At 39.9% G+C, this 23,819-nt stretch overlaps 1 protein-coding gene across 4 annotated transcripts in view; it reads left to right on the top strand.

Moving 5' to 3' along the window:
• LOC117958546 (voltage-dependent T-type calcium channel subunit alpha-1H-like) overlaps window positions 1-23,819 on the top strand; it is a 108,556-nt gene that overhangs the window by 60,216 nt on the left and 24,521 nt on the right. For all 4 annotated transcript variants that reach the window (XM_034894998.1, XM_034895000.1, XM_034895002.1 and 1 more), the window contains exons 6-19: window positions 66-231; window positions 5,112-5,424; window positions 6,468-6,560; window positions 7,843-8,081; window positions 9,138-9,661; window positions 12,442-12,608; window positions 12,895-13,089; window positions 17,475-17,626; window positions 18,984-19,169; window positions 19,258-19,375; window positions 20,691-20,846; window positions 21,773-21,860; window positions 21,989-22,272; window positions 23,182-23,541. In XM_034894998.1, the coding sequence (XP_034750889.1) occupies window positions 66-231; window positions 5,112-5,424; window positions 6,468-6,560; window positions 7,843-8,081; window positions 9,138-9,661; window positions 12,442-12,608; window positions 12,895-13,089; window positions 17,475-17,626; window positions 18,984-19,169; window positions 19,258-19,375; window positions 20,691-20,846; window positions 21,773-21,860; window positions 21,989-22,272; window positions 23,182-23,541 (3,041 nt within the window). The remainder of the gene's footprint in view (window positions 1-65; window positions 232-5,111; window positions 5,425-6,467; window positions 6,561-7,842; window positions 8,082-9,137; window positions 9,662-12,441; window positions 12,609-12,894; window positions 13,090-17,474; window positions 17,627-18,983; window positions 19,170-19,257; window positions 19,376-20,690; window positions 20,847-21,772; window positions 21,861-21,988; window positions 22,273-23,181; window positions 23,542-23,819) is intronic.

Below are 23,819 nucleotides of genomic sequence, written 5' to 3'. Positions count from 1 at the left end.
TGTGAACTTTACATAGAGTGAATTGTTTATGATGGTATCTTTCCTTTTTTTGTCCCACTATATAGGTATGAGGATCTTAGTGACGCTGCTGTTGGACACCCTGCCCATGCTGGGAAACGTCCTTCTCCTCTGCTTCTTTGTCTTTTTCATCTTTGGTATTGTGGGAGTCCAACTGTGGGCGGGGCTACTGCGCAACCGCTGCTTCCTGGGAGAGAACCATAGGATCATAACGTAAGGAATTTGACCTTGTGAAACAGTATTTGCATTTCTTCATGTACTTCTGGCCTGGGATCAGCACAAATGGCCTCTAGGAAAACGTCTCTTCTGGTCCATATTCCACTTTAGGTTAGATTTGACAGAAGAAGCACTTTGATGAGAATAGGATTGGATTTCAGTTACTTTTCTTGAGTATATGCAGTACATATGAATCCCATAAAAATAAAACCCTCCCTCAGAAGTTGCAATACATTTTTAATTTCCCCCAAATAGAAAAAAGTCCATCTGCCCAGCTTTGCAAGTGCTGTTCTCCACACCCATATGGTGACCAGCTCTGCCTCCAGCATGCACACATGGAATCTTCAAACATGCTCAGATCACTTAACTCAAACATGATCTTTCATTCTCCCCTTTTCACTCTTTCCTTCTGTTTACATCCTTCTTCCTTTTCGTCCCTCTGCTTCCCTCTTTTGCTCCCTCTTGTTAAGAGTTTGTTTTGAGTTGTCATGTTGTGTATCAGTCAGATGTTGCCTGTAGCCAAAAGAACAGACATTGTAACTTGTTGGAGTATGCAAACTGCCAAGCGCCACAAGGATGTAAACCACTGTATGGCCACACACACACTTACGTGCAGAGAGAGCAAGAAGAGAAAGAGAAAGACCATAGTGAGAAATATAGATGTGTAATGAGTTAAGGATGAAGTCTTAGCCCCATGTTATTTAATAATTGTGCTGGGAACTTGCCTATTCATTTAAATAGCATTTTTTTATAGCTCTAGTTCTAAAACTCCCACATAACAAAATAGAACTCCTCTTTGCAGATGATGTGGTTCTCATGTTTTAAGAATGTTTAAAGTAAAGCCTGAATATTTGACAAAAAACTCAGATGTGGGCTTGAATCCCATAATATTCCAAAACAAAATAAATAAATACAGAGAGGAAAACCATGCCAAGACCAAACAATATTACTGCCTTGGACATAAAATCAGTACACTGTAACAGGAATTACTAAACACAAAGAAACATTTCAAACTCCTGGAACTCAACATCTATCTGGGTTTAACCAGAATGACAAAATAGAAGTGACTGGCCTATTCCCTTCTACACAGTGCACATTATGAAACTATTTGATGAACCTGAGCTTCAAGAGTCATCTTATCTTGTAATGCATAAGAAACATCTTATAAGAGAAGCGCAACAGGCAAACAAGAACTATCTCCCAAACAAGACCGAACAGGCATTCATGCACATTCACAGACAGAAAGAAAGATCAGAGTCACCAATTTAGCTGTGGGGATTGAAATTATGCAAAAGAGAAGAAGAAAAACTGCTTCAGCGTCCACAACCGCAGGAAGCCACAAATGTCACTTAGACATCCTTGAACTAATTCTGTTTTGATGTAATGGTATAAATTGTACCAGAGTTAATGTTGCTGAATCCTTCCTGTGTGTTACAGAGAAAGACAGAACAAAGAGAGAAGAGCGGCTTAATATTTCATATCCAAGGCTGCTGTTTTTTCTCTCACTAAACAAATGTCGGTCTGACCTCCAGTACAATATGAATGAACTATCAGTGGTGAAGTACATTTACTCAAGTATTGTACTTGAGTACAATTATGAGGTACATTTGATTTCATGGTACTTTATACTATACATTTCAACATAACATATTGTACTTTTTACTTTACTACATTTATTTAACTGGTGTCTTAAATATCTAGTTACTGTACAGATTACATTACTATTAGGAGATATATTCAGGGTTTTTAACAACATATTATGCGACAACACATTATGTAATGAAACGTAACGTAATGAAATGTAATAAATGTATAGTTCAATATGGACTAACTCTGAACGTAGTATGTAATCCATATAGTAAAGAAAGGTAATACTAATCTATTGAACAAATGTAATATTTTTAAAACAAATTGTGAATCACCATGATTCATGCTAGAATTCATAAAATGAACACAACAATGTTTTAAAAAAATTATTGAAGACATCCTTTTTGGTTGGTTAATACATAAAGCACCATATTACATTTTTGCTATTATGTCATCATTTATTATTATGTAGTCATTAACTACAAAATGCGGAGAAATGTATTACATATTGGGTTCAGGTTTTTATTATATAATGTATTTTTATTACGTAATGCGTTGTTATTACATAATCGGTTGTTATGGGTAAAATAAGATCTCATCCCCAGAGGGAAACTCACAATCATACTATAACATTAAATTGATGTACACATCAATGGCTGGAACGTAATTGGAATAGACAGTCCGGTAAAGAGTAAGATCTTTTCTCAAACTGGTTCCTTCCCTCTAGTACTTTAAGAGTGGATGTCACTCTGCACAAAGGCACACTCACTGTAGTGGAGGGCTCTCCATTTTGAAGGGGAAGGTAAAAATAAGCAGGTAAACTGTGGGATGCAAACCACTTTTAACCATGAGTAGGAAACAGCTGTCCCCATAGATAGTGATAGATGCCTTGGTCACTTTAGCTTTTGCGTTTTCACATGCTCCTCTACTTTTAAATATATAAACTAACCTAAAAAAATATTTGCCTGTATTACTAAATAGGTGATACTTTCTCTTTTTAAATTGTTGGATACAGATTGAACTGTATGTACAAACCAAATGATTTAAGTGACAAAGTAATGTTTTTTTCTTTAGTTTTTATTATTGGAATTCCTACTAATTCATTGATATATTGTTTTAACCAAACAAGAGAGAAATTGAACGGAATTCTATTTGACAAATCAGCAAAAAATATGTACTTTTCCTCCAGTTTTGGCTCAAGCAATAAATATCAGTGCAGACTCATTGAAGGATAGCCTGGTAGTCCACTTCCACTCCGCACTTTGGGATGGCTTTGATTTGGCAAATCCTACATGTGAATGCACGTACGGAGGTGGAGTAAATTTGACGGGGGTATACTCGAGTAACACTGGCTCCATTGTTGGAATGTAACAAAGTACAAACACTGTGTTACTGTACTTAAGTACTTTTATTTTAATTTCTCTTTTTTGTTTTTACATTTTTCACATCTGGACTTTACATAAGTTGAATCAATGGTGCATACTTTTGACTTGTACATAGTTACATTTTGCAGTAATTATCTATACTTTCTACTCCACTACATTTTACAACGTTAAGTTACATTTTCGTCACATTTTCTTATCAGTTTCCGCCCCGCTGTCAAAACGTCTTCCTGACCGCCATACGTTTGCAGTCCGCAGGGAAGCCTCCCGGTGCCTCTCGCGATATTACGAATCCCACTATGGCGACGCCAAGACACGCCCTTCAATAGTGTTTATTGGCCCGGCGTATACCACTCCCGGTACTACCGCTGCTCCTGTTACTGCTGCTCCTCTTGATACTCTGCTTGGTGTGAAACATTCCTTCACGTAGGGTTAATATACAACCCGTATATTTATCTTAAAAACACTCCCGGTCCTCCTTAGCTGTGAAGCCACGTACTTGTTGTCCAAGCCCGTATGTTCTCACTAGATAAATGTGTGCAGCATTCACTGTCCTGTGGGAAATAATGCAAAGTCAAGCTTCATTCAGATCAATTTGATAGATAACCAGAATTGTAAGTCAGAATGTAAACTTGTTAATTATTAGAATAAAGACGTTAAGAGAATAAATTGTTATGCAAGTACTTTTACTTTTAATACTTAGAGTACATTTAAAATCAAGTTCTTTTTGCTTTCACTTAAGTAGGGTTGTCATTGTGGTACTTCTACTTACACTAAAGTAATGTCTCTGGTTACTGGTGTCTCTGTACTTTTAACTTCAGTACTTCCTCCATCACTGATGAAGAGATTTAACTGGGTGGGGACAGTTTTAATAATTACTATGAATAAGACACAAAGGTCATCTTCCCCATTACTTTTAGATCATTTAACATAAGAGTGTAAATCACTGATTGAGATGCTGCTGAAGAAGAGGGCACACAATCTTAATATAGACTCGGTATGAAAATAGTGTGGGAGTAGAAGTTGGTTGCAATCATTCGCTAAAGGTGGTTTGAAAATTCAAAGTTAACATCTGTGATTGAATGTGTGCATATTTAATAAGCTCAATGACACTCACTCTCAATAATTATACTGTTTGCTAACATCTACTTCAGGTTTCTACGCAGAAGCTCACTTTAAATAGCACCATTGATAATCTAATCCTGTTTATTGGTGAGGTAAGGCAAGGCAGCTTTATTTGTATAGCACATTTCAGCAACAGGGCACAGTGCTTTACATAAAACATTAAAGAGCAAAAAAAAAAAAACAATACAAAATATAAAAACAATAATACATGATTTAATGATGCTAGTGTGGGGCAATATATAAGCTGTTTCTATATACACATAACTCTTGCCATTATTGTTTTTATATTTTGTATTTTTTTTTTTTTTTTGCACTTTAATGTTTTATGTAAAGCACTGTGCCCTGTTGCTGAAATGTCCGGTCTCAATGCACTTACTTATTAATTCTCATTATATGTTTACATAGATTGTCATTCAGTTCAAACTTTCAACAGTCTATCTTCAGTAACAGTTAAAAATATAAAAACAGATAATATAAGAGAATAGAAGTTACAGTGCAGTATAAGAATTGAACAATTATACCTTGACTGCACTGCAATTATGTCTTCAAAGGCACAATAGGAATAATAAAGAAAGAAAATTTGTGGCAGCAATATTTTGTAATTTTTTGAGGAAGGAAAAGGATATAATCTGTCGCAGTCAAGGTATATCTACAGTGTATTGCTAATATAACCTATACAACAAAAACCAAGCACAAATATGCTAATGTATTATATTATTGCAACATGTATTCTTAATTAAGGTATTGTAACAACATGGCTATTTGTTTTGTCTTTCCATCCAGAATGTACAACTTGTCCATAAGTGAGTACTACATGTCCGAGGAAGGTGAAGACAGCCCGTTCATCTGCTCGGCTCCCCGTGAGAACGGGATGCTGCGCTGCAGCAGCGTGCCACCCTACATGGAGCGTGGGGCCGAGTGCACCTTGCCCGCTCCCCACCTATATTCAGCTCTGATTGGAACGGGTGGGGCCAGTGTTAATGGCTGTGTTAATTGGAACCAGTATTATAATGTGTGTCGCCGCGGGAACTTCAACCCTCACAAAGGAGCAGTCAACTTTGACAATATCGGCTACGCCTGGATAGCCATATTCCAGGTAAGAAGGGGTAAATGTGCAGATTTGGATATAGAAGCAAAAATGTGGAGGGAAGGGTGTTTATAATTGTTTACAAATTTTTTTTGGATAGTTTATTTTGAAGAGTGACAACACCATGAGAAAACAGTGTTTTGGTTTCCTCTGACTGATGTCATGGGGTCTTGGAGTACAGTACATCTGTACAACCCTTCAATATGAAGTGTAAAGTAGAAATGAGGTACTATAGAGCTATGGGTGCTCACAGATAGCTACATTATAATTCCTCCATATTAGGACATCAGGAGAATGTAACACTGATTGGCTTGTTAACATACATTTGTCACTCAAGTTTAAATATTTCGACTCGAACACATTGGGAAGCTCAGCCGTCTGTGATATGAATTCCCTTTTAATAGATCTGCGCAGCACCCACTGATAGATCTGCCTCTGTGTCTAATTGAATTTAACTTGCACTGCATGACTTTCTCAAATACACACAAGCCAGCAAGCTCCCACGCATGCGCACACACAGATTTCTTATAAACTCTTACTCTTGCCGTTGTTGCTCTGGCAGTTCATTTTGTAATGTGTTATTCTAGCTGAGGTGTACACATTGAGGTGTGAGTGTATTATCGGATTGGTTGAGCTGAGCCACTGCTTTTATGTCCCAGCATTTTGACGGCTCATTAGCATAGTGGCTACATGGGAGAGTTGCGTCACTCCCCTGGCACAAACATAAATGGACGCACGCACACACACGCACTCACACACACACACTCACACACACACACACACACACACACACACACACACACACACACACACAAACATAGAGGTTTGAGAGACACCACTGGCTTTCTTCAGAGGAATAGCCATTAAAATCTGAATATTGTGCTGCTCCTGACTGCTGTGTACTTTCAATGTCTGTGTGCGAGTGTTTGTCATAATGTTTCAAAGAAAAATCAATAAACAATGGGCAGAGCCACTAAAGAATGTTTTTTCATATTACATTTTGTTCACTATAATAAAATGTCTGTCTCTCGTCTTTTTGTCCCCACCACCAGGTCATCACTTTGGAAGGATGGGTTGATATCATGTACTATGTCATGGATGCTCACTCCTTCTACAATTTTGTATATTTTATATTGCTCATTATCGTAAGTACCCCCTTGAATGTATTTGTATTTTTTTTGTATATTTTTTTTAAATATTTGAATCAAAATAACAAGCTCAAAATTCACAGCACAATTCATTAAAAGCTACACTTTTGTTTGGGTCCCAAATTTCTGACCCAGATCTACGTAGACCACCATGGACAATTGTTTGAAACTTAACCAAGAAACAAAACACTCCAGCATTTAACCCAACCCAAGTACATTTTTCATTGTAATCGCTATAGTTTGCTAAGAGTATCAGCCATCTGTGGATTCTGGTTTTGCACATGAATTACAAGTGTGTTCAGAATATAAAGTTATGCCATTAAGTTTACATATACTATTGAACTAAGCACTAAAATATACTTTTCTTTAATCCTGCTCCTCTTTACACAGCTCTACGTAATTTGCAGCTCAACAAAGATGCATATGTAACATGTTGCTCCTGAAAGATATTTTTGTGTACTTGCATTCCAGTCCTGCTTTGAAATTCCCAGAATAAACTTTAAAAAGCAAGCCACTAGACTCTGCTTGGAGCCCAACTCCCGTCTGTAGAAACTTGCAGAATTCTGTACAATTTCGCTCTTATCACGCTGTTGGCATTTTCATAGATCCCAGCTTAAGCTATTTTTCTCAATGCTGTATGAGCTACCTACCTGACTGTTGTTAAATGTAAAAGTGCTTAAAGTGCATTCAGAGGGGGAGAAGGGAGGGATAAGTGTTTGGGAGAGCAAAGTGGGGAGTGGAGGAAGGGCTGGAAGAAAAACAAAGTGATTCATATGGAAGAGGGTGAGACAGAAAGATACATGGATAAGAAATTTAAACAAGAAAAATGAAGAAAGTAATCCTTTAATTTCCTGATGCTCCTTCAGTAACATCCAGTTATGGCCTGTTAAATAGACAGAGATGTGTAACTTCCTTTCAAGGCCGTCTCATCGGCGCATGATTTATATTTCAAGATTTCTAAACAATGATAAAAACAAAGTCAGTTTTATCATCCCAGACCTGGCCAAAATTTGTGGATCTTATCTGGCTGCTTGTTGACGCAGTGTTTTAATACAATTTTAATAACACCTTCAGGAGGGATGACGTGATGCAGTTATTCCTAAAACCAAATATTGATGCAGTAGTTTAACAGCTGTGGGAAAGGTTTCTCTCATGGCCTCCCGTATTTAACAGCACTTAATAGACTGTGTTTGTGGGCTGATAGTTTACACAACTGCTCCTATATCACTTTCAATTCTGCAGTTGTATTACTCTATTCTTTACCCCCCAACCCAACCAGGTGGGCTCTTTCTTCATGATCAACTTGTGCCTCGTGGTCATCGCCACCCAGTTCTCCGAGACAAAGCAAAGGGAGAACGCTCTGATGAGGGAGCAGCGTGCTCGCTACATGTCCAACGACTCCACCCTCGCCAGCTACAGCGAACCAGGCTCATGCTACGAGGAGATGCTACGCTACATTAGCCACCTATATCGCAAGTTCACGCGCAGACTGCAGAGGATATACTCTGGATGGCACAGGTAAGTGCTGCTTGGGCCGGGCTGCTTTTGTGTGAGTAATGTGGCGTAACAGGGTTTCCGCCGGGTCTTAAAAGGTCTTAAATTTGCTTAAGTATTGTGTTGTAGGTCTTGAATCATTTTAAACAGGTCTTAATTTTCTTATATCCATGTACGGAAGAGGATTAGGGCCACTGGTGAAAATGTATGTGAGTTCAGACTTTATTCTCAGAATTCTGACTTTTTTCTCAGAATTCAGAGATTAAAGTCAGAACTCACATAAGTTTTTTACCAGTGGCCCTAATCCTCTTCCGTATCCATGCAACGCTTCCTCCAATGCATTTTTTTTTTCATCCGATGTGTTGTAGTTCTTACTTTTGCTAGTCCAAATATAATTTTGCTGTGTTCTGACAACAATTGAGACCAACATGCAACTTATATTGTAGCCAATCAGCTTTTGTGTTATTGGTTATTGAGTCTCTTTCAGATTGCACCACATACAAAACAAAATGATTTTGTCTTTTGGCTATGGGGAAGTGCAAGTTTACCGTTACTTGAAAAAGTGAAATTAGGGCTTAGTTTGAGATAAAGTTCTTAAAAAATCTTAAATTTGACTCGCTGAAACCTGCAAAAACTATTTATAAAAGGAGCAGTAATTAAATAGGAAAAAACCCAAACCGGTCGGTACTCAAAGTTTGGGACCAGTGCAGGACTCATTTCACGCATGCTTGTACAGTAGATTTTCATTTGATATTGCGAGAATAAAATCATATTCACTTTCCACAGGTTATATGAATCCAACCTTGCCGGTCCTCCAGTGTCTATTTGCAACATTTTATGAGTCATTCGGGGAAACTAAAATGTGTTTGTTTTTGTTATGAGCCTTTAACAGTTGTGTATTTGGCAATCTTGTAGCTCACAGCCATACTTTATGCTTAGTGCTCGAAATTGTTGAGAGCGACACACACACACACAAACTCTCACACGCACACAGATTTTCTATAAACCTGGTAATAATACTTTCTCCATCCATGCTCAGTTAATTATTAATATCAATGTCTCCTGTTTTGCTTTGATCAGTAAAAGGCGTAAAAAGGTGAATCCTAATGGCGGAGGCAGTAACGGCGGGGGTAACGGCCACGGCCACGGCTCCAGCAGAGGCTGCGGAGGCTTAGGCCCGGGTAGCGCATTGTGGTTGAGACCGATCCATAACCTTCTGCAGCACCATCAACACCAGCACTGTCGACTCAGCAACGGGGGCCAGCACTCCATTAGCGTAACACCTGCCAAACACACTGACAGTGAAGGAGGGGAGGAGCTGGAAATGAAGTCCATTCCTGTCCAGACAGAAAGTACAAATGGAAATGGCGGCAGCGGCGGCCCGTCCACTGTTACCCAGGGCATGGGGGCATTGCTCGGGCGTCTGAATGGCGGGATGAACTATCCAACGATTCTGCCGTCGTTTGTGTGCAGCTACAGCAGTAAGACGCCGCCCCCCCACTCCCAGCAGCGTGGGCACAGTCCAGAGCAGCACCCACCAAACCACCCAGCATCTGAACACACAGAGACTCTAAACAAGCTCTACCAGCTCATGGGGCAGCACAGTAAGAGAGCACACACAACAATGCAATATTGTACACACTCAGTATACTGCAGAACAGCATGGATGTAGAATCTGTTCCATCACCTGTAGGTTTATTGAGGGACCTTTTCATACTCTGGAGTTTTTGAGTTTAGTGGTTTGCATCATTCATTTCCTAGATAGAAAATTGCAACTAAAGTAGGTAAAGGAGTGGAGCCTGAGTAAGCTTCAGGTAGCAGCAACCATTTTGACTGAGTGTAACAACCTTAGTCACATCACACTGCCACACCAATCAGACAAATATGCCATCAAACACACCCTCTTATTTTATTTTTCATAATTGAAAAATATTTTCATATTTCTTTTATTATTCCTTTCCTTCAATTCCCCTTCTCAGTTTGTAGTTGATGCAAGTATTCAGGTTTGACCTGAGGTGGCCTCTGGCTACATCTACGGTGTGTGTGCATGTGTCTCAAGCAGCACTTGAGACAGGAAATCCATGTCTCAAGTGCTACAGTGATCAGTGCAGAGAGGTGGATAAAGGGAAGGATTTAGGGAATCAGCATGGTATGTGGAGAGTGGGGAAACCTAAACAATGTTATTTGAAAAATTTGGAAGTTCAAAGAAGAAGAGGCATACAGTGTGACATCTTCACAGTTAGAAGGAAAGGCAAGGGGTGGAAGCACAGAGTAGAAACAGCATCAAACTGTTGGTTGAACAGGAAAATGAAAAAGCAGCAGAAGTATGATAGATTATGTGTTCTGTCCTAATGAAGTAAGACTGCTAACAAGCTCACATTTACACACTGCTGGCTGCCGACACTCCAAACATAATTAAGAGCACGCAAATTAGTTCCTTGCTTTAGCAAAGAGTGAAAGGCGTTTTATGGTTGTGCGAAGGTTCCACGCAAAGCGTTCGCCGTAGCCTACGTAGAGGCCTGATGTTTATACTTGTGCACTGTTGTGTGTTGGGGGAAATGCAGCGCTGCCAAGCCACGGGCAAGCCACGGGCAAGCCACGGGCAAGCCACGGGCAAGCGACGAGCGTCGCTGCGACGTATAGTTACATTTTTTAGAGTCAGGCTACGGCGTAAGGTCCGGCGTAGACGCGGAGCGGTGTATGGGGGTACACCATCGATCTACACACAACCATAAAACGGCCTTTACTGTGTGACACATGATTAAAAAAAACACACACGCCACAAGAGTGTTCAAAGTGTTAAATGTTTACACTTCTGATCTGCACACAGTAAATAGGATTCCATCGGAGAGTGAAAGTAGCACCTCTAATGTGGGATTTAATGGTTTGCAGTTGACTGAAAACAAAAATTTTAATATGTCAATATTTTCCAGAGACTGCTTTCAGCATCGTCACATGTCTCAGTCTTTGCTTAACCTTGCATGTTAATGGAATTTGAGTTTGAATGCTTTTTGGGGGTGAATAGTTCTCAGGAATATTATTTTCTAAGCCTGGGGCTCTCAAATGTAATTATAGTTTTAATGTAATCTAATCTAACCCAATGTAATGTAAGGTAATGTGAGGTCGGGGGTGAATTTAAACAAGCTTTTAGCCAGACAAATACTGTATTTAGTCCATGGAAGGCATTTGCTGAAATAATTTGTGAGAATGAAAACAATTTTTTAGAGTTGGAGACAGAGATTTTAAAATACAATGAGACATGATGACAACTCTCACGAGCCATTTTTTTAGCTTGAGGTATTAGATAGTTTTGTAAACAACATAGCCTGCTTCTGTTGATGCCAACTTTGAAGAGCTGATGTTTACTGCGTTGCAGTTCCCTCAAACTGGTTTTAACAGGATGTAGTCAGAGAACAGGGGCGAGGGGAGTCTCGTTCAGTACTGTGGGCGAGCTTGCAGGACTCACTGGAAACCAGCTTGTTTAGGCTCTGAACTAAAATACAACATCCTTTCAGCACTGCATGCAAAATGGCATTTATATCATAGTCTTATAGTTTTATCATAAAACCATAATGTCTTACTGTCTTTGTCTCTCTCTTGTCCTATTGTTCTATTTTTTTAAAAGCATTTATTTCTGCCTCTCTTTGATACAAAACATTAGTGTTTTAGGCTTTTTAAAGAAGGGAGAAATTTGTTAAAGAGACTCTTTATACTCTTTTCAGTGTCATATTTGTACTCTTTGGTTCTCCTAGAATAGGTTTACATGCTTTGATGTTCAAAAAACGTATTATGTTTCTAATACTGCCCATTGCTGAAGCGCCTCATTCTGAAATGCTCAGTCTGAGCTCTTGGCCCGCCTTCCTGACAATCCCTAAAGTCTTCTCTGATTGGTCAGTTTGCCAGCTTGCCAACTGTGTTGTGATTGGTCAAGTTAATTCAAACAATCCACTGGAATTGAACAATGAATTATGTAACACACTAAAAGATGGAAAAATTAAAAAAGCATAATAGGGGCTCTTTAAGTTAAATCTAAACTAAATACACACACCTACGGGTGTCATTTCCACATCCTTATGAAATTCCTACTTCTATTGTTTCAGGTTTATTTTTTTTGTTAAGTTTCTCTTAATATTGTGGTCTGACTGTCAACAATGTTGATACACTCATCGGAGTCACCTTCAGTTACCCAGCGGTCACACCAATGAACTTAATGATTCCTGTGTTTCACCTCTCAGGCTACTTTCTTACTGCAGCTTGTCGGAGGAGGTTGTTGACTTCAGGCTTAGATCTTTCTCTGTAAAGCTAAAGCAACCACAGCAGCACACAAGGACATCCAGGAAAACCCCTTTTGCAGTTTCTGACTGTCTCCACCCGTTCCTTACAGGTCGCCAGAGGCTGCTGTACCAGCTGGCAGGCGTGGTTCCCAGCCCTCTGCTCCTGGAGCTGCTAAGCTGCCCAATGTGTGCCCGCAGCCTGGAGACCCTAGAGCTGGAACTGGGAGACCTGGAGGGAGGCAGGGGAGAGGCTGACGGTCTACACAACTTCCCCCAGGTCAGGCTGTGCAGGGGTGCTCTAATGAACAGTGAGGGTGAAGGGTGTGGAAGTGATTATTTGGCATTAATGACGGCGGTGATAATAGCCGACTAAAAGTTCACAATGTGTGAAAGCGTAAAAAATCAGGCAATATATTAGTTTTTAACAATTGCATTTGAAAAAATAAAACTACAATGATTGTAAGTAAAAAATAAGTAAAAGAGTTACTATGTATAAAACCCTTCAGTGAGCATTTTCATAATTAGCAACTCATTTTTAAATGACTCCCCTATCTTTGCTCTAGGGGGGAGATCTGAGAGGCGGGCGAGTTCGGATCAGACGGCGAGGGGTCGTGGAGTACAAAAATGGATTGGTTCGGGCCTGGGTAGGCTTCAGGGAAAAACTGAAGAGGATTGTGGAAAGTAAATACTTCAACCGAGGGATCATGATCGCTATCCTCGTCAATACTCTCAGCATGGGGATAGAGTACCACGAGCAGGTAAGACTTTGTGTGATATAGGGAAAATTAAACCCGTGGACAGTTCATATTATCGACTATCTTTACATACACACAGTTTTTTGCCCTTAATCCTAAAAAGGAGATATTCCGCCAAAGCTGTTTACATGGCTAATGAAAGTGAATACTCTACTTCTATTCCTGTTTACATGTAGCCGTCCAAAATAAAAAAAATTCATAGTTCACCAGCAGTGGCGGACTTGTTGGAACACAGCGTCCCTCTTTCATTCCTTAAACCAGCTTCTTGAATAGTCGGCATAGCGATGTGTGCGCGTATCCTATAACCCTGATGTCCCAGTCTTTTTTAGTGTTTTAAAAAAAAACTATGTTTTTTCATCTTGTCAGGTATATAATCGGAATAAAACTGGAATATTGGTGTACATGTCAACGTACTCATTAGTTCAACACTACTGACCTTTATAGAGAATCAAGTGGTTTGGTGAGAACTGTTGGCTGTCACACACAGCGTGTAGCTGTCTGAGAGTATAACGAGAGGAAATGACAGTATAGAGGGGAGCGGAGTTGGGGGTGGACAAGGCTGAGGGAATGAAGGAAGAGAGGGGAGGCGTGGAGGACCAGTACCCACTCTCTCTCTTTCTCACATGCAAAAACACACTCTTTCACACACACTCCTGTATTATGTGTCTAGTTTATCCTGTGTGGCCAACATCTGGCAAGTATTGGCTTAGTAATACAGCTCCTCCTTCCCTTGATCCACTGCCACAGACTCCGACACTGTGTTGCACAGACACATTCATCTACATAATTTTAACACTGTCTATTATATATGCACACATAAACATGCAGCCTTTACGTTTCCCAGAAGTACAGTAAATAGATAAAAACCAAAAGAGAAGATTGTGGTGCATGCACACAGTCTATTTCATCCTTTCCCCTCTCTGTCTCTTCTTTTCTCCCTCTCCTCTAATTCCCTCTCCCGTGTGTGTGTGTGTGTGTCTGTGTCTGTGTCTGTGTATGCGTGTGCGTGTGTCTGTGTGTGTGTTTCTATCTTTGTGGTATAAACATAAGAAGTGACTGGGAGAGTCATGGCCTTATTGGGCCAGTAACACACACACACACACACACACACACACACACACACACACCAAAATGTTATGTAAGAGTTCCTCCTCCCCTCAGTACTTCTCATCCCTCTTATGTGACACCTAGCCACACTTTATAAACTATTAGTGTGCGTGTGTGTGGGAATGGTTGTCTGGCATCTCAAATCAGACAAATTTGGGTGCATATCTCTGTTGTGCTTTTGTTTCTCCCGGTTTTTAGTGCAAGGTCATATCCAGAGTACATCCTAAATGTCTTCTGCCGGCACTGACACTATTTCATTCATTGATCACTGGTCTGTCAAACATAATGATGTTAGTGAAGAGCAATGTCTAAAGCAAATAGTTCAGAGTGCTCATTTTGGATGATAGTAGATAACATGCAACATACTCTAATATGGTTAAGCGCGTCTAATTATTTATCGAAACCACTCAGTTACAAAAGATCATGACAACCTAGAACGGCTACTATAAACCAAAGTGCATTATGGTGTAAAGCTGACAACTCCAAGGGCACTTTGATTAGATTAATGGAGGGAGAAGAGTGTTTCTTTTCATTTTCCCCACCCACATTTTTCTCTCTAGCCACAGGACTTGAAGAGAACCTGCTTCTCTAACCCTTAAACAGCTCCTAAACTTTCTCTTCCTTTCACATGGCTGTCCATAATGTTTCCATCAGCGAGAACAGGAACCAGAATTCAATGTGCTGAGCAAATAAAAGCAAAGCACAAAACCAGAAAAGACATTGATGTATATTGAACTGAGTCGGTGCAAGCCTTCAGCTATTGCTGTATTTTAATTTGTGTTGTTTTGACCGGCAAGGCAGCAGGATGCTCTTTCATTTCTCTGGTGTGACGGCCACAAAGTTAGTAAAAAGGCCACTTTTCCACTGTTCAATAATAATGGACTGTATATGTGTCTAGTATTTTGAATGATTGACAATACTCTTTGAAAGCTTTGTTTGATTTGCTAGTAAAGTTTTTATGTGCTGGCTGGTCAGTGAAAGTCAAACAGCCAGGACAGCAAACAGTTAGTCTCTCTATCGTCTGCGTAGCTCTGTTGAAAAAATAAATATGGCTTTGTTTTCCTCTCCATGCCGGAATCTCTTGACATTACTTGGTGTCCTTTTATTCATTTAATTAATTATTTATTTATTGGACAGGCTTTTCTGCTTTGGTTTTCAAGTCTTACAACTCTCCCAATTAACTAAACAGCTCATCAGCCCAAAATAGTAACAATATAAACATAAACGCTGTCTGCTTTAAATTGCACAACCTTCTGCTGCACCCAACCTTCCCTGGTCCAGGCTACATCCTTGCACTAAGTTTTAATCAAAAATTGGACCAGTTGTTTTTCTGTAATTCTGGTGACAGACAGACAGACAGATAAACAAACCCAGACAAAAACAACCTCTTTGGCAGAGGTAATAAACGGATGTAGTAGGGTAACATGTTTGTAGTTTACTTCTTCACAGGACGTTTGTGTGTGTTTGTGTGTCTGAGTGTTTAAGTTTGAGGTCAGGGGAGATGTGCTGTGTAGTATGGCGCCCTCTGTTGGTGGTCATGATTTTCATTTGTACTTCAGCAGAAACAGTGGTTTGCATTGATTGTAAAAATTGTGTTTTTTAATTAGAATGTACAACAATTTTTTGATTATGCTACCTGAATGAATCATCATACATATTATCATACAAGTACTGTGCAGTGCTTTCCTCAAAAACAAAAAGCAATTTATGGATTAATACAAAACTAATCCCTCTCATTCAACACTAATGCCCAACTAGAAGTGTGTGGTGCAGTCTGTATCTGCAGAGACCCCGACCTCTGCTTACATTTTTGCTCTTCTATTTTATCTTGGTGAGTGCAGGACGCTTGTGGGGATCTGTGAGTAGCCTTTGGGGACCCCCGTGGGTGTGTAACCCCCAGCCAATAACAGCCTTCTCATTTCCAACCGCCGTTTTCCCCTAACAGTACTCAATACATATTCTTACTTTAAATAATAAATAAGGATAATCTTATTCTCATCTTAATTTTATTTTAGAAAATAGTAAGTGAAGGATTACAATGTTCATATAATTGACTTGTATGTTTGTGAAAGGGAAATCGTCAGCTCCTTGATTCCAGCTTTATCAAACATATTCATATGCATAACTTGTGTTATAATAACAATAAACAAAAATCCAACACTGGATGTTTCTGCAGGGCACTGATAGTGCAGAATAACCCAGGGTGAAGGCTAACCGCTATCTGCTGTTTTAGCATGACTTCTAGGATTTTATATATTCATTTTGTAATTTCTTTAATTAGTCCAGAATATGGTCTGCCTGATTTTATACACCCTGGGCCGGGACTTAAAATGAGCTTGTTGATCCCCACATAGAAAGAATCACAAGTAGTTTTAATGCAATGTATGACATGAAAACAAAATGAATGGATCACAAGCTAAGGGCTCTAGAAATTGTGAGGCAACTATAGAGCATACTAATCTATGGTTTAGAATGATTCAATTGTCTGAGGATCATGATAGGTAATTGTTTGTTAATCTCAGGGTGGCACATAGCTTGTCAACATTAAATCCTGAAACAAATTCAGGAATGTTAAAGTGTTTAGCACATAAGATCATCACAATGGTTACTTATTGTAACTTTAGTTGTGGATTTCTGTTCAACCAAACTGAATTTGCTTTACATCATTTAAGGCTTTGATTTATTTGACCAGGTGAGAAAAACAGCTTAGGAATTTAGGGGTGCCACAATGAGATATGAAATAGAAATAATACATAGCCTATAGGAAGGAAGGATGATGTAATGTATGATAAATGTAAAAGAAATACCGCCCAAGTCACAACTTTTATTCCAAACAGGCTTATTTAGGACACTGATGCAGCTTGAGTAAAACGTTTCCATAAAGAAAAGTTGAGCATGTGGCCCCATGATGCCTTTACCAAAGCACAACATTGCTGTTTTCCACAAGAGTCGTGACTACATGGTTTATGAAAGTGCCTCAGTTATATCTTGCTGGATCACTGACTGTACTGTGAGGTAAGTGGAGTATGGCAGAGATCGATTGGTGCTGTTGGTCCCATTGGATTGATTGGGTTTGACTGCAGCTCTGAACTTGAATCATAATGTCTCAGCTCAGGGCGCTAAGACAGCCCAGGGATAGTAGAGTGAAGCTATTACCTAACTCTTTCTTACTTGCTTTCTGTTTCTTTCTTTTTATTTTTTGCTTTCTTTCTTTCCCCATGTCTCCTGTCCCCATCCCACTTTTCTTCTCTCTTCTTTTTCTCCCTTTTCTCTCCCTGCAGCCGGAGGAATTGACTGATGTGTTAGAGATCAGTAACATCGTTTTCACCAGCATGTTCGTCCTGGAGATGGGCTTCATGCTACTGGCTTTTGGCTTGTTAGGATACATCAGGAACCCATACAACATATTCGACAGCATCATTGTGATCATCAGGTAATCATTTATCTTAATCATAATCATAATGATTATCATAATATATGCCATCATCAAAATTCAAAGCAAAAACAAATGCAAAGACAATAAAACCAATAAGTGTAGATTTCACAAACCAGACAACTGACAACAGAGCCACCCCCCATTCTCCAGCGTGTCAGTCACTGGGTTTCGAGTGTCAGGTTTACTGCCGCAGCATCCATCTTTACAATAGCTGAGATTGACACACTCATGATGGATCACACAGTAGCAGCTTTGTTTACTGCTACAGCGGATTCTTGGTCCTGTCGGGAGTCGAGGTTTGCTGCGTGTCTAACAGTAAGTTTGATAGAGCTCATATTGGATCAGGGGACCTTTAGATATATGTTGTTAGCAGTTTTGGAAGGGTTACTTTAATGTATTCTGATACGATTACTAATTGACTGGAGAAAAATAACCGTCAGTAACCGAATCCAAGTATCACAATATGAAAGTAACTTGTTTACTTACTTACTTCCGTTACTTTTGGATTACCTCCATATTAAGTATGCAAATATAGACAAGACAAAAGAAAGATCAATAAGATATTTAAACTAAATCTGCACCTGTGTATTCTGTAAGACAACAGAACAACGTTACCTTAGAAACGTAAATGGGGAAACCAAGATTCTTAGGATCAAAAATGTGTCCTCCTATCAGTATACATTTAAAGAAAAAATTATTTAGCATTAAGCAAATTCAGACCAACAGCGACTCAAGACCAGAGTGGTGTTGTGTGAGACTTGCTGTGTCTTGATGTGTTGTTATGTGTGCGCATGTGCGCGGTAGTGAAGCTACTCTGTTGATTTGTCTTTTAGCGAAGGGCTTTTATTGTGAAAGGTAAGAACGGAAGGGCTGAAGCTGTAACATGCTGCTGTTGATATTGTGGGAGTCAATAAAGAGTTTGTTTCTGTGGTTCAGACTATGGAGCCTGTGAATTATTATTTTATCACCTTCATAAGTATAGGCACAACTTATAACCCTCAGCTACAGTAATATGTTGTTCTTCATTTTTAAGTGTATTTTTTAAAGATTCTGCTAATAATACCCAGTTTTACTAAATGTATCGGAAATGTGATTACATCTTTTCTTTCTGCTACTTCAACGGAACACAGTAACCTTGTTATTATTATGTTTATGTTCTATGTAGTCCATTGGGTTTGGTTGCTTTTGGTAATGGAGGGGAATTACCTTCATAATTAACATATTGGAACATTGTGATTTTCCTAGATTTATGCTTACATACATGGTTCATTTAGACAGCAATGACCCTAACAGGACCTCCAACTTAAAAGCTTTCCAATTGGGCTTTAATACAAATTTGGTTTGTGGTTCTCAGTGTGTGGGAGATAATTGGTCAAGCAGATGGTGGGTTGTCAGTCCTGCGAACATTTCGTCTGCTGCGGGTTCTGAAGTTGGTTCGCTTCCTTCCCGCCCTGAGGAGACAACTGGTAGTGCTAATGAAGACCATGGACAACGTCGCCACATTCTGCATGCTGCTGATGCTTTTCATTTTCACTTTTAGGTATGCACACATGCAACACACACGCATATCCATCTTTTGAATGTGTTACACACACAAAATGATCACAGCATGTTCTTATCTTCTACAGTATACTGGGTATGCACCTATTTGGCTGTAAATTCAGTCTTGAGACTGAGAACGGAGACACCATCCCCGACCGAAAGAACTTTGACTCTCTGCTCTGGGCTATTGTCACTGTGTTCCAGGTTAGTTTTCAATTTAAACTTTACTTCTGTTCTTTAGTGTTTGCTGGCTCAAATCCACAGATTAACTCTTGCTCGCAAATATTTTCTAAAGTCATATTTGATTGTCCAAAACTAAACTCAGTGTAATATTTACTCAGCTATTTGCATGTAGTATTATTAAAAATTGCTTGATTCACTTCTGGTCTGCAGTTCAACTGCTTTGTGCATTCATAATTATCACTGTGGCACATAAAATGGGCCATTACAGCTAAATTTGGCAGCCAGTCATGTAGGCATCGCCTGTAAAAGAAAGCTCCAAAGTGCTTCTTTCTGGCTCAGAGTGAACCCACTGATGTACGTAAGTGTAAATGTATGACAGTAGTTAAAAATGTCAGCTGTAGCACCGCATCTTTCATAAGGTGTAGTTGTAAGAGATAAGCTGGGCAGTGTGCCAGAGGATTTCTGTGTGTGTGTGTTTGTGTGTGCGTGCGTGCGTGCCTGCCAATTTCAAGTGCCAAGCTCTGCTAATTAGTCAAATGCTGTGAAACGAAAAAAATTCATCTTATGTTCACCCTCTTTCACTATCTTTTCTATTTTTTGCCCTCCCAGTGTGGCAATATTGTTCAATTTTTCCAGATAGATGTTGTCCTCTTTTCTATACTGGATGCGTCAGCGAAAAGGTGGAACACAAAATACAGTGGACTGTCTTACTTTGGTCTGTGTGTGTGTGTGTGTGTGTGTGTGTGTGTGTGTGTGTGTGTGTGTGTGTGTGTGTGTGTGTGTGTGTGAGTGAGAGTGAGAGTACAATGCTGAAAAAGCATTTTATCCAACTGGCTGTCATGTGAAGGCGTTCCCTATATACTTACTATAGTTTTCTTGGAAAGTAGCTCCAGTACACACATACACACACACAACACACACAGACATCTGCACAAACGGTGCAGTGAATTGCCTTCCTGCCACAGTGTTTAAGGAGTGGGCAGAGATGAAGCGAGCTTTCATGCTGCATCATGAACAGCGCCCTAGTTTTCAATGCTTTCATCAGTCACATTGATTTAAACACGGGCGCAAGCAAACACGCACATACCAACGCCTGCATACACTCTGTGGTAATCCCATATGAATGACGTTGAAGCATTGTGGCATGATGGTAATAAAAGTAGCTCAGTACTGAATTTTATAAAGCATATACTGTAAAACCCAATAGGGCTGTATTGGGTTTATATACATAATGTCCCATTGTATCTCTTTCTTTCCCTTATCTTTGGTTTGTGGTTACTATTTTTCTACTATTTGTATTTGAAAATCTCTAAACCTGACTTCATTTATTCTACAGATTCTAACCCAGGAGGACTGGAATGTGGTGTTATATAACGGCATGGCCTCCACCTCACCATGGGCGGCTCTCTACTTTGTTGCTCTGATGACATTCGGCAACTACGTGCTCTTCAATTTACTTGTGGCTATCTTGGTTGAGGGCTTCCAGGCTGAGGTGAGAATAGTACAATATTTAATTCTGTGTCTTAACCCTTGTGTTTGTCCTTGGGTCAAATTTGACCTGTTTTTAAAGTTTTGATATCAATTTGGGTTTCTTACAACCAAATTGCCCCCAAAATAACTTGGATGTATGTTGTTTGGGTTCCATACAACGATCTCCGCAGGTCAAATAAATCATTACTTCCATTGAATTTTGGTTGTTTTATTCAATTTAATGGCATTTGAAAAAAAAGTTTAAATGGTTTAAACAAGTCTGTGAAATAAATTGTGTAAAATTATTAATACAATTATTTAAAATGATCTACTCAAAATTCTTCGGTCTTAACTTTTAGTCATCATAATTCATATAATGGTAAAAAGTCGTTTAAATTAATTAATTGACCACGATTAAAAAAGCGCCAAAAAAAGTTCATTTTCAATTTTGTCACGTTCAACCAAAACACGTTCATGGTTGACGGGGAAGACAACACAAGGGTTAATTTAATAAAACAAATGCAAAGTTCTGAATGCTAAGAATAAACAGAGGACTTTTAACAATGATAGTGTTAATGTCAGGGGAACGAAGTAAAGATGAATGTCTGATTCTTAACCAGCATGAGGGCCTTCTCTTGCTGTTAATTAACTCCCGATGGAGCCGCCCGAGGGCCGCAGGTCTGGACTCTCAAAGACCATACTGTTGATTAACCCTGGCCTAACCCTAAGACACCCGCTGATCATTTCAGATCATTTATTCTTCCTCATCCAACACTGTTAACATGTTGCGCCCTAGGGGCACAGTAAGCATTCTGCTATGTGCTTATTTGCATGGATGGTTGTGTGTGTGTGTGTGTGTGTGTGTGTGTGTGTGTGTGTGTGTGTGTGTGTGTGTGTGTGTGTGTGTGTGTGTGTGTGTGTGCGTGTGTGTGTGTGCGTGTGTTGTAGGGTGATGCTAATCGGTCGGAGTCAGATGATGACAAGAAATCTGACAATTTTGAGGAGGACGAGAAGGTAGAACAGCTCAGAGACACTGGTAGGTTTGAATGACGGAGAATGAAGGAAAAGGCTCAGATTGGGCTATTTGTTCCCTGTTTCATGACTGACTGATTACTAACTGTGTGAATAAATGATGGTGATTATAATGACTTTATTCACCCACAGAGCTAAAAATGTACTCTCTGATGATGACAGCCAACGGTCATGTTGATCCTCGCGGCTCGATGGCTCCTCCGATAATCATGCACACGGCAGCCACACCCATGCCCACTCCCAAAGGGTCTCTGGGACCTGAGTCGGTCCTTGGGGGGGAGCTCATGTTCAGTCAGGGGGTTCCTCAGTATGGTGAGGTTGGACTGGGGTTTTCTGAGCCCGGAAGTGGTCATGCAGAGTCTCGCCGTGGAAGCTCCACCTCCATGGACCCTTTATCCTATGATCAGCATTCTCTGGTGAGTTATATCAAACACTTAGCACTGAGTCATTTACAAATGGAGGTGTCATAAACAATAAAAATGTTAGGGGAAAGTTATAGTGGTTACATGATGAGTGCAACATCCCAAATTTAAAATTGTATCCTAGAGGAAAGGATCAAGGCACAATACAGACAAGATAGCACACTCTTACATAGTGACGTAATGACTGAGAAAAGGTTAAAAGAAATGGCAACAAGAATGATGCAAATACACAGCCTGCATATAGCCCACTTACTTGGCATAAGCCAACAGACAGGCATATGAGACAAACTTAATTCAATCAGACCCAATGGTCTTAAATGGAGGACCACGAAGATCCTTAAGGACCAATGACTCATAAGTCCCATGAGGTAACACTGGAGTTAAACACAAGCTCTAAATGTTTCAATCTACTGCTAATGAAGAATTCATCTACCATGGGGGATGTCTTGATTACCTACATTCACCTCAAAGGACTGAGGAGGAGCACATCTCACATAGTCCTCTTTTTATACGAGAAATGTATTACATTTTATTCATTAATATTATATTATCTGACCTCATTTTAAATCTTGACATCGCTGCACAGAGAAGGCGGACTGTGCAGGTACCACATATGCCGCCAATGGTTCCAAAGATTGCAGGTTTACCAAACTGCATTTTTCATACCACCGGTCTGTGTAACAGACTATACAGTCTATAGCAGGTACACTGATACACAGGTAGACAGTTATTTTTTCCGCAGGTATATCATGGATGCCTTAAATTAAATCTAGAAGTATTGGGAGCCAATAATCCGTCGTTGTTAGCTCATGGGCATAAAACAATCCTAGTAAACTGACACTCTTGCTCAGACAGACATACTTTCATACACACTATGCTTACCCCTATTTCCTGTCTCTCCAGAATCTCTCAAGTCCCGGCCGGCGCTCCCCTCTTCCTCCTCGTTCATGGGGGAGCCGTCGCTCCAGCTGGAACAGTCTGGGAAGAGCGCCGAGCCTCAAAAGGCGAGATACCAGCGGAGAGAGGGAGAGCCTGTTGTCTGGGGAGGGAGGAGAGGAGGAAGATGGTGGGCAGGACAAGGCGGAGGCCGGGGGAAACAACAGACTACGACCAGAATCCTTGGAGCTGCTGCCGGCGTCCACTCTTTGTCCTTCCATAATAGCGGAGTACAGTGACTGTAATGGGAGAACCGTGACCTATGATCCCAATGTGAACTCCGAACCCAAGGATGACTCCTCGCCTGAAGATGACATGGATGATGAAGTAAGTTATCATGAACCATGGCTTTCATAATAACATTTAGATGTACAGCGAGTTCTTTGAGCAGATTTTGAAGGTCTTCAGCACAATATTGCCTGGTGGATTGTTTAACAATTACATACACAGGCCTGAGCCATCATTTTAAAAGTTTTCTAGGCTGTGTGACAAGTGTGCTCAGCAGTCCCACCTCTGTGGTTTTGCTGTTTTATGTAAATTCATAATCTCTTAATCTGCCCTCTCCAATTATGTTTACATTCCCCACTCAACTCTTCTTTGTCGTC

This window comes from Etheostoma cragini, chromosome 15, assembly GCF_013103735.1.
Source record: "Etheostoma cragini isolate CJK2018 chromosome 15, CSU_Ecrag_1.0, whole genome shotgun sequence".
Lineage (NCBI taxonomy): Eukaryota > Metazoa > Chordata > Actinopteri > Perciformes > Percidae > Etheostoma > Etheostoma cragini.
The sequence above is the reverse complement of the archived record's forward strand: the minus strand, read 5'-3'. Positions and strand labels throughout refer to the sequence as shown.